This window comes from Rousettus aegyptiacus, unplaced genomic scaffold (genome assembly GCF_014176215.1).
Source record: "Rousettus aegyptiacus isolate mRouAeg1 unplaced genomic scaffold, mRouAeg1.p scaffold_m13_p_14, whole genome shotgun sequence".
NCBI classification, from domain to species: Eukaryota; Metazoa; Chordata; class Mammalia; order Chiroptera; family Pteropodidae; genus Rousettus; species Rousettus aegyptiacus.
The window spans coordinates 7,458,995-7,476,777 of NW_023416289.1; the positions used below are offsets into that span (position 1 = coordinate 7,458,995).

A 17,783-nucleotide genomic window follows, 5' to 3' on the forward strand; every position below is an offset into this window, starting at 1 on the left:
AGTATTATATGATGATTCTAGTTGCTCCACAACCTTTTATTTTGTGGCAAAATAAAACTGAAATTCTGTCCCATTAAGCAATACCCACCAATTACTCTCCCCAACTAGCCTCTGGCAACCTCCATTCTACTTTCTATCTTTTTGATTTTGGCTACTCCAAGTACTCTGAGAATAACTGAGATCATGCAGTATTTATCTCTTTGTGGCTGGCTTATTTCACTTAGTATAATGTCCTCCAGCTTCGTCCACGTTATATCATGTGTCAGATTATCCTTCCTTTTTAAGGTCGAATAATATCCCAATGTATGTATATATCACACTTTCTTATCCATTCAGCTGTTGATGGACACTTGGGTTGTTTCCATGTTTTGTCTATTGTGAGTAATGCTGCTGTGAACGTGGATGCACACATGAATGTGTACATTGTTTTCCATTCTTCTGGATGTATACCCATAAGTGAAATTGCCTGATCATATGGAAATCATATTTTTAATTTCTCAGAAGCCTCCATCCTGTTTTTCAAAAAGGCTGCACCATTTTGCATGCCCATGAACAGTACACGAGAGTTCCAACTTCTCTACTCACTAACACTTGTTTGTTTGGTTTATTGTAGCCATCATCCTAATGGGTGTGAGATGATTAGTGTAATGATTAGTGATGTTGAACATTTTTTTCATGTGCTTATTGGCCATTTGCATATCGTCTTCGTAAAAATGTCTAGTCTTTTGCCCATTTTTTAATTGGGTTGTCTGGTTTTGTTGTTGAGTTTGGGGACTTCTCTATATATTCTGGATGTTGATCCCTTTTAGGTAAACGATTTGCAAATATGTTCTTTCATTCTGTGGGTTGTCTTTTACTCTGTGGGTAGTGTCTTTTGATGCACAAAATTTTAAAATTTTTATGAAGTATAATTTGTCTATTTTTTCTCTTGTCTGTGCTTTTGGTATCATCTCCAAGAAATCATTTCCAAATCCGATGTCATGAAGCTTTTGTCCTATGTTTTCTTCTAAGAGTTTTATAGTTTTAGGTCTTACATTTAAGTCTTTAATCTATTTTGAGTTAATTTTTCAGATGGTGCTAGATAATGGTCTAATTTCATTCTTTTGCATGTGGACATCCACTTTTCCTAGCACCATTTGTTGAAAAGACTGTCCTTTTCCCATTGAACAGTCTTGGCATCCTTATCAAGGATTACTTATAAGCAAAGGTTTATTTCTGGGCTCTCTGTTCTATTCCACTGAACTATATGACTGTTTCCATACCAGTACCACTCTGTTTTAATTACTGTAGCTTTGTAGTAAGTTTTGAAATGAGGAAGTGTGCAGCTTTCAGCTTTGTTCTTCTTTTTTCAAGAGCGCTTTGTCTGCTCAGGGACCGCAACTGAAGAGGTACTCACTCCCCCAGCTACCATGTCTATTTTGTTATAGACTTGTATTTCCTAACACTAACTTTTTGGCAGTTTATTTGCTGTCTCCCCGTTTAGATTGTGAGCTCCATGGGCAGTAACCCTATCAGTCTTGTTGCCCTCTGAACCCCTAGCTCTCAGCATACAGCAGATGCCCCAAAAATATTTTTCAAGCAAATCAGTGAAGGAAAGGAAGCCCTTTTTCCCACCAGAAGCCAAGAGCAATGATGAGAAGGGTCATCACTGAGCCTTACCTTTTTAAAAATAAAAATTGCCTAAGGTTTCCATCAGGGTTAATATAGAAACAAAAAACCTGCGATACAATTCTGTTCTCTCTGCCAAGTTATGATGTCATTTTAAAATAAAGGTAATGAACATAAAAACAGTGCCTTTCTTTGTAAACGAAACTGTTTAATGTTATTTTTAGAACGTATGGAACAAAATGTGATATGATGGTGGAAATGTTCTTTTTAACGTTGTTAAAAGTACCACCTTCTGTTGCTTGTGAAGAACAAGGGGAAGCTGGCTGAGTTCTGGCCTGCCGACCTTGTAACAAGCATGCGCGATGAGTTGCTATAAGGGTTCAAGTAACACCTGCATCCTTCAGGATTATTCTGATTGCAAGCGACAGAAAACCCAACTGAAACTGAGCACAAATATGGAGTTTTTTTTTTCTCATACAACAGAACATCCCAGGGATGGGCTTAGCTTTAGCTTGACCCAGAAACTTACATGATGTCACTGGATTCTAGCCTCTCTCTGTGTCACTACATTGCCCTCTTTTGCCATGGCTTCATTCCCAGGCAGGTTCCTCCTTCATGGCTAATAAAGTTGTAAAAGGTTAATTTCAGGGAATGAGAGTGCCGGTCTTAGTGGGGACTCTGGAGTGCATTCCAGAACAATCCTAAGACAAAAGTGTTCGGAAGGTTCTGAACTTAATTCAAAGTGATGTTCAGTCTACGGCCGCGCCACCCTGAACAAGTCTGATCCCATCTGATCTCGGCAGCTAAGCAGCATTGGACCTAGTTGGTTAGTACTTGGATGGGAGACCACCTAGGAAGACCAGGTCTGTAGGTGTAAAAAAAAAAAAAAAAAGAAAAAAAACAAAACAAAACAGGGGATTGTAAACTGATAAGGTCCTTGCAATCTGTGAGGTCAACCAAAGGTTGCCTCACCTAAAAAAAAAAAAATGATTTTCAGGAAGACTCTGCTAAGCTGTATAAGTCACTAACAGTAACAGCTCCACAAGTCACGCTGATACAGACCTCGTTAGCAGGAGAAACTCGCGTGTTTGTAGTGTTTGCACAAGGAGTGGGGGTGGAGGAAAGTTCGGAATTCTCCCAGGAAATTTTTTGGAGTATATAGCTAGGTAAATATCAGGATACTGATGCTTCTTATAATCTTGTGCAAGCAAAATGAAAAAACAGGTTTAATTATTTTTTTTCTTATTATGGGAGGAATTCCTGGTCATTTCATTGCAGAAACTTTGAAAAGTGAAGCTTTTAAGGGCTTACCTGCAGTTCCACCACCCGGGCGAGACTCTGCTCCCACTTTATCTTATTTCCTTTTCTCTCTCTCTAGTGTGTATTTTTAACATAGTTGAGATTATAGTTATATTTTTCTGGACTTTACCTCTTCTTGGGCATTTTTTCTCTTTATTATCTAAAAATGTTATTTTACACATACAAAATTATTTGTATGTTTTATATATGTATACATCTATTTGTGTGATTTTCTATATACATATATATACACATATGTGTGTGGGTGTGTATACACTTATGAATCAGTCACCCAACCCAAGAACTAGAACATATCTAATACCTTACACACCCCTTCCTATCTCTAGAGATAATTACGGTCTTAAATTTCCTATTTATCATTACTAAGTTTTATAGTTGTACGTCTATGCAGGAACAACATATTGTTTGGTTTTACTTGCTTTTAAATTTAATTAGGAAATTTAGGGTCATTCTATACTATATAGTCTTTTGGTACTTTGCTTGTTTTCATTTAACATTGTGTTTCCAAGATTCATCCATGTTGTGTTTGTAGCCATTAGTATACTTGCTTTTCATTGCTGTGTAATATTCCACTATAATACCTATGATTTATTTTTGTTAATGGTTTGGCTTTTTCTTTTTCTTTTTTTTTGCTGTTATAAACTGTGGTGCTGTGAAGATTCTTGCTCATATTTCCTGGCATATGTGTAAGAGTTTCTCTCGGGCATGTATCTAGGAATGTAATTGAATTTAATGATGTAGAAATATTCAGCTTTAAAAGGTAAATGTTCCGATTTTTCATTCGGCAATGTTTCATGAGTATTTTTCTATGTCATAAAAAGTTCTTTACATAAGGGAAAAAAGCATATAAGCAAAAAAACCCCACATTATTTGGAGGCAAAAAGCTATCATATTTGTGGATATTGTTTGACCACGGCAGGATCTAAATACATATTTAATAGCTTTGGGACAAAGGCATGCATATTGTCAATCAGTATCAATCATTTATAGAGAATCCACAATACGCTGGTGGGAAGTGTTAAGTTACACAAAGCTGGACACTAGCTAAAGTGGCAAGGACTTATTTTAATCAGTAACATACTATTGCAAGTGTGTCAAGAGGCCAGCATGAACCGAACTCAACTCTGACGCGGACAGAGGCAACTGTACAGAAAGAGAATGAGAGAATAGGTAACAGGATGAACAGTAGTGGGGGAGCTCGGTAGAGTCAGGGAAGCGAAAAATTACGAAACGTGAGGAGGTGTTGGTCCGTGTGAAACCCATCTGGGTTTGCTAACCAGCACTTAATGAAGTTAGGCTGCCATTCTCCCACAGAGGCTAGGAGACAGGGATCCTCTCTATATGTGTTGGCTGGAACAACCAGGAAATTCTTTTGGCGACCCTGAGTTTTCTTAGGCAGACACTTTAAGAGGAGGTAGGATTATTAGAGACGTGGCCTTTAGAGTTTTGTTCAAGTCTATATAGGCCAAGGTTGAGGCCTAGAAGGAGACTTAGAGGAGCCTGGCTAGAGGCCTGTCAGGGGGAGAATCTTTGTCAGAGGGGAGGGAGGGTGTGATGAGGGTGAGGAGAACACTGTTCCTCCCCTCTCCAGCTCTGCTTACTTCATTCCCTAGGCCGGGAAAAACCTCCCCTATCTCTTTGCCAGGCTAAGCCCTACTCATCCTTATGGTTCAGTTAAGAGGTGTCACTTCCAACTCACCAGACTGGGTAGCCCTGTCATACACTTTAACACATTAAATTGAAATACAGTCTGTTTTATGTACTTGCTTCCTCACCAGATCATAAAGACTGGGGACTTACTCATTTCTGGCACATCGTGAGCAATATGTTTTATGAGTGGACATTTCAACAGTCCTAGTCCCACCAGCCTTATGTGCTGGACAAAGCAGTGGTCTCCTGGCTCCTCTCTGTTCCCTACTGTCCATTCTCCACCCAGAGGGCTAGAGGGATCTTTTACAAAGGTTAAGTCAGCTCATGTCACACCTTTGCTTCAAACTCTCCAGCGGCTTCCATTTGCATGAAGACTAACTTCAACTTTCTCGCTATGGCCTAAAGGACCTGCAAAATCTGGCCCCAGCTGTGAGTCTTACCCCACCTGTCTTTGCTCATCCTTGGCCAGCCATTCGCCCCTCCTTTCTCTTCTTCTAACACCAAGCTTGTTTCCCAGTGGAGCCTTCACTTTTTGCCTCTGCTTGGGATGTTCCGCAGTCAAGATTTGGCAAGGCTGACATTTTCTCATCATTCATGTTTCACCTTTGACCTCACTCCTCAGAGAGGCCTTCTCTGACCACGTAAGCATTCTCTCTTCCATCACCTTGCTTTTTGGGTCATAGCCCTCCTTACAAACTGGCAGTTATGGATTATATTTGGTTTCTCCCACCAGCTTGAGAACTGTATCAGGGCAGAGAGATCTCTGTCCTGGTCGTCACTGTGACCCCAGCGCCTAGAATAGTGCCTAGTACAAGGATGGCGCTCAGGAGTCAAAAATCCGCGCAGCCAATCGTGGAATCGCCTTCTCCAGGCAGAGCCTACTGTAACCACGTGGGAGCGGCGAGGGCGAGCTCAGTGGAAGGCCCCGCCCCCGGCCCCGCCCCCGGCCCCGCCCGTGTCCTTGTTCTCGTCCAGGGGCCTCCATAAAGTTCGTTTGGCGGCGCGCCGCGCGGGGCCTTCTGGGAGCGGCCGGCCTGAGCCAATCAGGAAGCGCAGGCGAGCGGCGCGAGAAGCGGCAGCAGCGCTCTGCGGCCGGGATCCTAGCGGCGGGGACGGCTCCAGTGCCAGGTAGGGGTGCCTCTGGCTGCTTCCTTCCGTCCTGGGGCTTGTTCTCGAACCCGGGGCCCCGAGGCTTGGCGGAGCCGGGTCTCCGCTCTCGCCGTCATGCTGCCCACACTTCCCGTTGGCCTCATGGCAGCCGGGCATGCCTGATGCCGGCCGCACAGCGCCCTGTCGAACCGGCCCCATCAGAATGTCGGGCTGCGCCCTGGGAGTCTTCTATCTGCTCTCTTTCTGAGTACGGACCCTTGGCCTCCCGACTCCTCTCTTCCCCCACTCTAGCTCTCTGCCGCGTCGCGCCATCACCCTCACCTCCCGCCCTGCGAGCCCACCCCTGGCTTGGTCGATACTCCGTCTCCATTACCTTCCTGACCGCGCCCTGCCAGCTTGCTCGCCCCTCGGGAATGCACCCTGTCGGGAGGCGTTGCCCTCCGAGAGAAGGGGTCTTCGGGGCGACAGGGTGACAACCCTGTGAGTTTCTCCCAGCCCTTGGCCTGTCTCCTCTGCTGGCATCCAAGGGAATGAATGCTCCTCCCCATTCAGAGAGATGCTAGTGATTAGAACCTGGAAGTGACCCACACTTCCTCTGGGCTCACAGCACCCCATCCTCTGTGAAGGCAATACCTAAGTTAACGGGCTTTTTTTTTTAAAAAAAAATTACGGAATCGACCTCAGGGATCTTTGGTCAAAGTTTGGACGACCCGTTGACAGCCACTGGTCTGGGTTTGCCCCTCTGTCAAGTGTGAGAAGGAGGTACTGTGGGGTTTTTTTGTTTGTTTTGTAGAAATGGCTTTCATCATGCAACGGTCACCCTTTGTATTCAGTCTTGGGGGTGTAAGAGTGTGTCCTTGGGCATCATACCTTTTTCCTTTCAACTATATTCTTCTTTGTGCTTTTATGTTTGGGACATTTTCATTTATGATAATCTTATTGAGGTTCCTAGTTTTAAATTTATATATATTAGGCTAACATATCGATCTGTATCCAGCTGCTTACTTACTGTCTCCACTGAGATGGTCGTTAGGGAACTCAGATCGAACATGTCTTATGTGTTAATTATATCTCAAAAAAGCTTTTAAAAAAGGAAAAAAGTAACAGAATACACTGCAAAAATGCAAGTATCTCTTTCCATCTAAAACTGTTTAGATAATGAGAGTTTGGATAGCAAGTTTGAGGAGCGAGGCCTATCATGTGATCTGCAGAGTTTTTGGTTTCCTGAGTTTTTGTTAGGGAATAGCAATAGTTTGGATAATGACTACCTACCCATTTTCTCTCAAAAAATGTTTCTACATCTGTTTGGTTTCTGAGTCTGGAGAGTGGAGAATACCTGTAAATCAAAAAAACCCCAGTTCATACACAGATGTGGAGAGCCTGAGTTAGAACCTGAGGGAGAAGCCAGGGGATAGAGGTTGAGTTGAACAGCTGCTGCTGCTGGTGGTGGTTGGGGGTGGATAACTAAGTACATTTTGAGACATAACCGTGTGACAGTTGTGTGCTTGAGTGGGTACATGCAGGTGGTGCCTGGGAACTCTAGTAGCAGTATGAGTGCAAGGAGCAGGCTGGGGGTGTAGATTTGACAGTCACTGCCATCAAGGATTCAGGGGCAGTGGTAAGATGAACACCCTGAAGCAGGGAGTTTAGAGCAGTTTAAAAATTAACAAGTTGCTAAGAATTAAGAAATGTCACATACACTCATGGAAAAGAATTCAGATTGACAGAGAGTATAAAATGAGAAATAGAAATCTCTCAACTCTTAGCTTTGCTCTCTGGAGGTAATGCTAAGTTTCTTGCTGTTTCTTCGATAAACGATCTGTGAACAAAACTTGAGTGTCTTAGTTGAATGAATTTTTACATATTTCTTCACTATGTAATCCTCTTCGATACTGAGTTATAGAATATTTTCAATATCAGTGCCTTAGCTTGGGCTGCCATAACTAAATACCATAGACTGAGTGGTTTAATCCACCAAAGTTTGGTTTCTCACAGTACTGGAGGCTGGAAGTCCAAGACCAGGGTGCCAGCATGGTTGGGTTCTAGTGAGGGCTTTCTTCCTGGTTTGTTGATGACTGCCATCTCCCTGTGTGCTCATATGGTCTTTCCTGGGTGAATGTGTGTGGAGTGGGAGTCGGGGAGAAAGGAAGCAAGCTCTCTGCTGTCTCTTCATAGGGCACTAATCCCACCTTGTGTGCCCCACCTTTCTGACCGCTTCTAAACCTAACTGTTTCCCAAAGGCTCCTTCTCCAAACACCACCACATTGGGGATTAGGACTTCAACATACAAATTTTAGAGAGACACATTTCAGTCCATAGCACCCAGAAAGTTCTGTTGTATGCCAAGGGATGGATGTAGCACTATAAAAAACCCAAGTGGGTTAATTCTGTAGATAACAGCAGTTTTAAGATTTTTTTTCCCTTCAGTGGTAGGTGAGTGGAACACAGACTTTTGTTAGAATCTGATAAAAGCTGTAGTGCTTTTCTTATATCAAAAAATATATACATATATTTCCAGGAGTTCCTAGTGCTATCGATGCTGGTGTCATGGCCGTCAGGACAAGAAGACTTTCTTGATCACAGCAGGGTTTCTCAGCCTCAGCACTATCATTTTTTTGGGCTGGATAATTCTTTGTAGTGGAGGCCATGCTGTGCGTTGTAGGGTGTTTAGCAGCATCGCTGGCCTCTACCTTCTAATGTTAGTAGCACAAGACCCCTCTCCCTCAGTCGTGACAACCAAAAATGTCTAGGTGCTGCCAGTGACCCCTGGAGGGCAAAGTTGCCCTCCATTGAGAACCATTGGTTTAGAGGGAAGAGCCAGAGCCAGACGTTTTGGAGGCAGACTTGGTGATTTGCCCTTCTTATGCCAGTGACAGTAGGGTGGGTGTCACTCCTAGGGTTCTGTTTACCAGTGGTTTCCATCACCACTAAGATGGGGCTGCTCCTTTCAAAGATACGTTGAGTGAGTTTAAAGACCGAATTAAAATATCCCACATTTGTAGATTCTTTATGGTGGGCAAGCCCTTGGGAATCACCTGAGCCAACCTTGTCATCTCCCTGGTGGTGAAACTGGGACAGAGGGCTGATGTGGGGCAGAGCCAGGCTGGGGTCCGCAGCTCCTCCATCGCAAGTCTGGCTTCTAGGAGACTAGACAGCCTAGAGTTTATCAGGAAGTAACCCATGTGGGTACCTTATGTTCTGTGTGGTGCCAGGTTGCTTCTTTTTGCTCACTGAAGATGAAATAATGCAAGAGGTATTTTATGTATCAGGAAAGCTGATGCTAGACATTCCTTACTGAGTTGTCCAGGCCAGAACTAGTGATGAATCACCTAGGTTTTTAATTTCTCTTCTGTCAAAGGTAATTTATTTGAGTTCTTTGTTTTCTCCAGAAGTCTACCTTCTGAACAATGATTAGATGCATCTTTCTTTTACTTTTACAAGAATATAAAGAATTATCCAGCAACATTTTTTTTTTTAATCATTATTTTTCCTCTTCCTAAAGGCTACTGAAACAATAGTATCTGTTAAGATGTAATTTTCTTTTTGGTGCTTGTCATAACTGACAACTGACATACAGTGAAAAATGGAATATTATCATCTAGTTATAGTTTATATATTCAGAAGAAGAGAGGAGGGCAGAACCAGTCTGATATCTCAAGTGAGGCTTTACTCATTACTCTTTGGTGTTGAACACTGAACACCGTTCTGGTGTTTTGATCCTGTATTCTGGTTACTAAAAAGATTGAGGGCAAGATTTGCACTTGAAATTAAATGCTAAAATTCTGTTGAATCACACCTTTCTTAAGGAAATTTGGATTTATAATAACTATATTTGATAGTAGGGAACATAACACATTTAGAAATTGTATCCATTTCCCAGAAATTCTTAGTGAATGATATGAAGTTGTGATTAAATAAGTTATAATTTAGTATTACATGTTTACTAGAAGATTTTTCGAAGCAGAGATGTTTATAATTAAATGACAAAATGTTGCCAAATTGGCAACTTTGGAAAAAAGCTAAAAATAGCATTTTACAATGATATAAATCAGTAGAATTTATAAAAAACATTCTGTATATCAGCAGAGGAGTAGGTAGGGATGATATCATTTTATAAATGAGAAAATTGAGAGATTTAGATTTCATCCCAGGGTAAAAGCGACCCACCTTCAGCTAGTAAGGGAACATTCTAGATTGGAACCAGGTGTGTGGGTTCAAAGTCCAGGCTTCTGTTTACCTATTCTGTTAAAATATTTTGGGGAGGATTTATTTTACTGTCACATTTAAATTTTTTAAAATAATTGAAAAATGTGAGTTGTACATTTTGAAGAAAAAAGGCATAAATGGCAGCATTGGTTATTTCCTCTGATGTATATAAAATTCCCCTCCTCTGACAACATCGAAAAAATTATAGCCATGCTAAATGCATTTGTTAGATTGCAGGGTCTTTTTAACTCAACTGAAATTTAACTCAATTCTGACACTGTTTACCAGGAGAGAGCATCAGATTCCACAGACTAAGGGTTCAGTCCCACAAGACTGCGCCCTGCCCCCCACCCCTCAGTGCCCAACCCTTAGGAAGCCAATCACAAGGTTAGATTATTACCTGTGCTTCCGACCCACTGGCAGTAGATCGGAGATTCCCACAGTTCCCTCCTGGGGTTCAATTAACTTGCTAGAGTGGGACACAGAACTCAGAGAAACATTTACTATGTTGACCAGTTTATTATGCAGGATAGAAATGAACAGCCAGATAAAGAGGTAGGTACTGAAGGTGGGGTCTGGAAGGATCCTGAGTACAGGGACTCTGTGCCCGTGGAACCGGGGCACGCCAGCCTTCCAGCATGTGGAAGCATTCACCAACGTACAGCTCTTAACGGGCAGCCCCCTTCTCCTTCCCAGAGGTCGGTGGGTGGGGCCCATAGTCCAGCCCTCCAATCAGCTGGTCTTTCTGGTGACCAGCCCCATCCTGAGCACCCTCCACCCTTTTGAATCTAGCTCTAAATTTTCTAAAGCGAACAAACACATGGTTAAGCAGCACCCAGATGAAAAACAGAAATTTACCAGCCTACCAGAAGCCTCCCTTCTGCCATCCCCTGCAAGGGTAGCCAGTCCTGCCTTCCAACAGCAGTGGCAACTTCCCTTTAAGGCTTTCAACTCCGGGCGGTGCGGGGGGGGGGGGGGGGGGAGGGGGGGGGTTGGAGGAGGTCTATGGAGGCTAAGGACTGCTGCCAAGTGGCGCGGGAGAGCAGTTTGTGGCCCACGGCCCCCGTGCCCTGTGATGCTGTCTGAAGCACCTGTCATGTCTCCAGAGGCCTCTCACAGTGGGGCTGAGTCCCTGCTGACCGGGGAGCCCTCCTGCTGTGAGTCTAGACCCAGTTTTGCTGCATTGACTGTTCCCACTTCCGTGAGTTCTCAGTATAGCTTCTTCCCAGCTCCTTCCTCCACAGCTCCCCAGGGGTTCAGCTGGCATCAGGTCATGCACGTGTCCTGGCCGCATGTGTCCTGGCCACGTTTTCTCAACAGAAAGCTTGGACTCCATCCCTCCCACCCCCACCATTTTAGTGCTGTCTCTTGGACAAAGCTAATGAAGTTATTTTCATGATCAGTTTTCAGTATCTTTGGTCAAAATTGTTTTTTGGTTGGTTTAACCCCCATATTTTATGGCTAACTTCATGTCTATTGAAGTTAATCATCTTTCAGTTGATTAACCATACATTAAAACATTTTAATGAAATGTAATGATGACTACATCAGAGTATAGATTTGGAAACTTTTGTAAGTTAATTTCCACTGATTGAGTTATTACACAGGACAGATCCAGTATATCCTAAATATGGTATTATATATATATCTCCTATCAGAGACAATGAACAAGCTTATTTTCTACCCTGAAGTTATACAGCAAATGCCTTTCTGTATGCACATTTATTCTTCTGGTTTGGAATTCTGTTCACCTGAAATCTGAGCTATTCTAAAATACCACTCGTTTTTGTCTGGGTATGTAGAGGGAAAGCACTAGTCTGGACTAAGTGTGATCTGAATTCCTGCCATTTGTATCGTCACTGCCTTATGCTCTGAGGCTTCAGAAATGTTAAGTACTGGTCTTTGCTTGCCAGTGGGTGCCGATTTGGCAGGGGAGTGCCGGAAGCCTTGGAGAAGAACAGACTCTCCACAAATGGAAGGATAAAACTCGTATTCATTCAACAAATGTGCACCTACTACATGCTGGGCACTTTTCTAGGAGCTTGAGGAATATCAATGAACAAAGTAGACAAAAATCCCTGTCCTCGTGCAGTTTACTTTCTAGCAGAGGTGACAGACGGTAAGAGAGATGAGGGAGTGAGTGCTAGGGGTGGTTGCAGGTTGCATGCTTAAGTAATTTGTTCCAGGTTGGCATCAAAGGCAAGGTGACAGTTTAGCTGAGAGAGAGATAGGGAATCATCCTTGAGCATATCTGGGAGAGGAGTGTTCCAGGTGGAGGGAACAGGGAGTACAAAGACTAGGGTGGGACTGTGCCTGACAGCACTGCGGGGTCCAGCAAGAAGGCTCCAGGGTGGCTGGAGCCCAGGAAAAGAAGGGGGACAGGGCTGGAGATGAGTCTGGGAGGTAAGGGGAAATGGGGCTGCTTCTGTAGGGCTTCACTCTATGTAAGAGTTGTGCGCAGAGGAGGGAAGTGAGCTGACTTTAAAAGGATCACTAGTTGGTAGATAGAGACTGGACTGTAGAAGGCGTGGGCCGGAGCAGGGAGGTTAGGGAAGACGTCATAGTGACTTACGTGGGTGGAGGCGGTGGGAGGAGGGAGGTAGATTCTGGATGCGTTTTGAAGGTAGGTTTGAAAGCCTTTGTTGGCCCATTGCATGTGGCAGGTGAGTTGTGGAGGCCTTTGAGGGTCTTGGCCCAAGCAGCTGAGTAATGGCACCGCACGCAGGGAAGGCCAAGGGAGCAGGTTTTGGAGATGAAAGGTTGGAGCTCAGTTTGGGGCATATTCAGTTTAGGATGTTTAGAGATTCAGGCTTTATTTTTACCATGATCAAAATAATTCTATTGAAATAAATTTTAAAATCTTATGTATTGGGCCATTTTAAAGTAAATTGTAAATTTTATTATTATTTATACTGAAATCTCTCACTCTAAATCTTTGTATGGGCAGGTTGTTTGAGAAGTTGAGCATTTCCTTTGAATTTGTCTTACATGGATGTGAAATGCTCGAAAAGTCCTCCCCCCCCCCCCATTTAATTTCTTATTCAGGGAGTTCCAAAATTTTCCTTATGAAAAAAAAAACAGTATTTCCTTTTCCTTGGCTCTGTGAGACAAATTATTTTTATCTTAGAGTGAAAAAATTGTGGGAAAGAGGCAGCATATTACTTTTCTTTCCTCTTTCTGGTTAGCGACCATGTTCTGATGGTTAGAATGTCATTGCCTTTGTAGGTTTCTGAGGATAAACATTTTTCCGTTCATCAGGCATGAGCCATTGTTTTAAAATTCCCTTATGTTACTTTATTTTTGTGTCTTTGAGAATACCCTCCTCATTCTGCCATTCACATTTTCCCACAGGTAGAGATTGCCAGTAAGAGCCGATTCTCTTGGATCAAAAAAATGACTGATTATCTAGAGTTATTGTGTATATGACTTTTGGTCTAAAGATTAAAGTCAGCTTAGCACTTCATAAAGAATACCAGTGTTTTCATGTTTATTCCAGTTGAGCTATTTTTATTTCAACCTTGTGCCCTTGCCTTTAAAGTTAATGTTCTTTAATGTTCATTTTAAAATGTTCTTATTCTCCTGCTGTGGATTTATGGTGGTAATCCTGCTCTTTTAACATTAACCAGTGCTTCATAGCTGAGATATAATTGTATATTACATTAACATTGTAACTGCAGTTCTAAGCCGGTGGGATTTCAGAAGTGCAATAGAAGCCCTGGGTTTCAAATAAAGTAGACAAATATAACCATCAAGAGCTACTCTTTAAAGAATTTTGTTGTTTTTAGTAAATAATTTTGTTAACCTTTTAGCAATGTCATTTTTAAAAAAAAAGATGATGGTACTGTTAGTCCGATGTTGATTTAAATAGCGGTAGGAGTTAAAGACATTCTCTTGGTCAAGAACCTTATACAAGGATAGTACAATATATATAAGATTCATAAATGTGTACTATCCATCGAATATCAACCCTGTTCGTATGTCTTTTCTTGGTCATTCATTGGAGAAACAGGTGGTCTTGTTAATAATATTCATGGTCCAGAAGCCAGCTGCTATTTATATTAGTACAATTGTTAGCAGCAGTATTTTTTTAAGTAGTATATTATCAGTTAAGACTAATACTCTGAATATCAGAACGAGCAGACATGGATCTCTGCTGTTGGTAACCTTGTAAGCTAAAGAACATGTGATGGAGACTTAGACGTGAATTTAAAGGAAGACTGTCTTTTATGTCAGTGGGGGGGGCAGGTGTGTGAGGATAAGATGGATTAATCAGAAGACTTGTCTTCTGGTCTTGTTGGTTCAGCCACTTTGCAGCAGAAAGTATTTGGGGCACAGAACTGAGCTGCCTTGCTGCTTCTGTCTGCTCAGCCGTCACAGAGACTTACTGAGACTCCCGTGAGATAAGGGTCTTATAAATTGCCCGGCGCTCTGTGGGCGGTGGTGTTTGACTGAGACAGGTGGAGAAGTAGGAAGAGCGGGCGATCGTTCTCTCAGTGTCCCTGAGGTTGCCACCATGGCTTCCATTTGCTTGCCAGCTTCGAGTCCATGGAAGGAGGAAGTCCTGGTCCGTGGCCTAGTATCTTTGCATTTGTTCTGCTAGCAGAAATCGATCTTAAGACTGTAAATATGCACAGAAATGGTCTATTTCTTCACAGTCTGACTCATTTTCTCTGTCAAGCCTGTTCTTGGGCTTTGTTCAGGAACAAATCCTGCCTGTTGCTGAGCTGTCTGTCTCCTTGTCCGTTTACAAAAAGTCCTAGTGTTTCCAGGCTTGTAGCAGATTCAGGCAGTGTGTGAAGCCTATCCTTCCCTTGGTTTAGGTCTCTTCTTTTTTCTCCCCCACGTAGGATCTGCAGGTCCGATGGATCCTGAGGGGTTTGGTGAGCTCCTTCAGCAAGCTGAACAGCTTGCCGCCGAGACCGAGGGCATCTCAGAGCTTCCCCATGTGGAACGGAACCTGCAGGAGATCCAGCAGGCGGGCGAGCGCCTGCGTTCCCGTACCCTCACACGCACGTCCCAGGAGACGGCAGATGTCAAGGCGTGAGTACTGGTGGGGAGGCAGCGTTGGTGCTGGGTTGCTGGGGGCAGGATCTGTTTCTTCTCTCTTGCCTTGAATTTGGATGCAGTCTGTAAATGACAGACACAAGCCAGATTCTCAGGAACTAGGTTTTTGTAAACAGGTCGGCAGCCTCGCTTCGTCTCCCTGCCCGGGTTTTCCAGCCTTTCTGCCTGACCAGGCTGCGAGCCCGTATCACAGGCAGGGATGACCGGGGTGGGAAAGGGTGACGAGCTTGCTCATGCAGAAACCCATCACAGTCATTGCTGCTTTGGTTCACTGGCTGGTGGGTCATGATGGCTCCCGCCTTAAGTATCTTAGTCTATGTGGGCCACACATATAAGTGTTACTGTCAGTGCCAGAGAACACTCAGTTGTCTGAAAAGCAGGGTTTTTAAGAGCACTTGAAAGACGCTGATAAGCAGCCAGTAACAAGAAGCCATCCGAGTGAGGAGTGATCCTGTCTGCTTGTTGTCAGTGACCCCAGAGGCTGCTTCGGAAAGGCCTTGGCAGCGCCATGCCTGCCGGTGGGTCGTAGACAGGACAGTGGGCGAGCCGCCAGGGACTGCAGCTGGGGCACAGTGCTGACTGCCCGTCTGGCCAATGGCTGCTGCTGCCGTACAATGTTGACTGGGCACATGCTGTGTCTGGGGTTCCCACTGTGCCAGGCCTGGGCCATCTCTGAGGCTCCAGCCATGAATTAGACATGATCCTTGCCCTCAAGGAGCTTATAAATTGGGGAGGCAGAATAAAAAATCTCACCACTTTTCCATAAGGTATGTGATTTACTAATTACTAACTGGCTAGACTTAAGAGTTTGCTTATTCCTCACAACGGATATTTGGACTGTTGTCGCCATACTACAGTTGAGCAGCTAAGACTCAGAGAGGGCAAGCAATTCTCAGATCATACAGCTGATGAGTTGTGAGCTAAGATTCAAACCCAGCGAGGCTGATTACAGGGCACGTACTTGTTTAGCCGTGATGGCAGGGTCATGGGAAGGTGGAGGGGCGCTGTTACTTGTGACCTTGGCTGGTCTGGAAAGTCACTGGGATTCTGTGTGAGAGATGTGGAAAATTGTCCGTCGTCTGCTCAGTCTTCATTCCTAGAACTTGAGAAACACCTAAATGCTGGTGTTAACATGCGTACATTGTTTGGGTATATAATAAATGTCACAGGAGTGAGTACGAGGGCTTCGTTCTTTTTCCAACTAATCTTGAGAGCTGAATGTTTTGGCTGCTCTTCCAAGTCAGTAAGTAAGTGTGCTGTAGAAATTTTTTAGTAGGCCTCCCCAGATTTTTATTTTTAGAAACAGTACGAGTTAGATTTGATTCTGTTGGTGTTGGTAAAGGCAAGTCAGAGGAACCCTGGCAGGGGTGTTAACTGTCCGACTTGCAGCTAAGTGCAGCCAACTGCTCCCCTTCACTGTTCCCCAGCACCCCACCCAGTCTTCAGACATTTCTGCTAACTTGCCCTCCCTGCATTCTCCTTATACTGCTGCTCCGTGTTGCCTGCAGTTACCCCGGTCTTCAGTTGCCTTCCGGTCTGGAGCATGCAGGCCCTGTGCTTGCGTGCAAGGATGCTGCTGGAGCGAGAGGACCGTGATGCCAGCCGAGTTGCTATAGTTATAATTTAATTGCATCAGCTTTACAGCCCATTAAGAGCAAAAAGGGAAAATGTTTTCTTGGTAACAATTATCAGTCATGCTCTCTTTCTTGTAAATTTCCATTCTTCCTCATCTCTTTTTACCTTAAATTCATTATTTTAGGGAGGAGGAAGTTGGAACATTAAAAGAATGGATATAGGGTGGGGCAGGTGCTTAAATAAAGAAACCAAAGGGCCTATCACTAGATTTTTTCATCTTCTCGATAGAGACATAGAGTGTGCTGTGAATATTTTAGTACAGGATGAGGGTAGAGGAGAGATCTGAGAAGGAAACATTTTTACGTGAAATAAATTTTGAAAGAAAATTCTGTCTTTAAGGTTTTAGTTAAGATTAGATTATAGGTTTAACATTGAATTGTTCTGGGCTGAATTCATTTGTTTAAATATACTTTGTTGGAGTTTTCATTTTAGGGAACAGATCTGATAGCTTTTTGCTTATATGTGTGTAGTATTTTTAAATTTTTTTTATTGTAGCATTTTTAAAAAATTTTCTTTCATATTTTTTAAGTTTATTAGGATAATATTGGTTAATACAATTATATAATTTTCAGTGTACATTATAATTTGACATCTATACATTCTATTGTGTAATTACCACCCGTATATTTGATCCCCTAGTATTTTTAAGTTGTTAAGTTTGTTTACACATGAAGAAGAATATGCATAGGATATATAAGAGTGTAAATCAGGGATTATCAGACCACGTCCCACAAGCCACAGCCACAGCCAGCGGCTGCGCTTCAATGTTTTATCGGGACACACCCACACTTGTTTACGAATTGTCTGTGCTGCTTTTGTGCTGCAGTAGCTGAGTTGAGTAGTTATGACAGAGATCCTATGCCCTGCAAAGCCTGAAATATTTACTGCTGGCCTTTCACAGAATAAGTTTTCTGACTCCTGGTGTAAATAATAATAGAATGAATGAATCCCCATGTGCACGTTGCACAGTTAAGACATAGAATGTTGTTAGTGGCTGCGAAGCCTTCCCCGGGTACCTGTAATCAATTGTGTCCCCCTCTTCTCTCATCAGAGATGCCTCATTGCATTTTTCCATGCAAACCCAGAAGCCAAACAACCTGGAAGTGTACAGAGATAAAGTCAATGGTCACCTTTTCCCTAACTTTATATTCCAGGATCACCACTGTTATTAATATGCTTATTCTTTCACC

General features: G+C 43.2%; 1 protein-coding gene across 1 annotated transcript in view; it reads left to right on the forward strand.

Annotated features, from left to right (window-relative positions):
* Positions 1-5,582: 5,582 nt before the first annotated feature.
* The window catches only part of NUP93 (nucleoporin 93), an 85,962-nt gene continuing 73,761 nt past the window's right edge, over positions 5,583-17,783 (forward strand). Inside the window, exons 1-2 of the mRNA XM_016124078.2 lie at positions 5,583-5,706; positions 14,742-14,934. Coding sequence (XP_015979564.1) covers positions 14,756-14,934 — 179 coding nt within the window. The 5' untranslated portion in view covers positions 5,583-5,706; positions 14,742-14,755. The remainder of the gene's footprint in view (positions 5,707-14,741; positions 14,935-17,783) is intronic.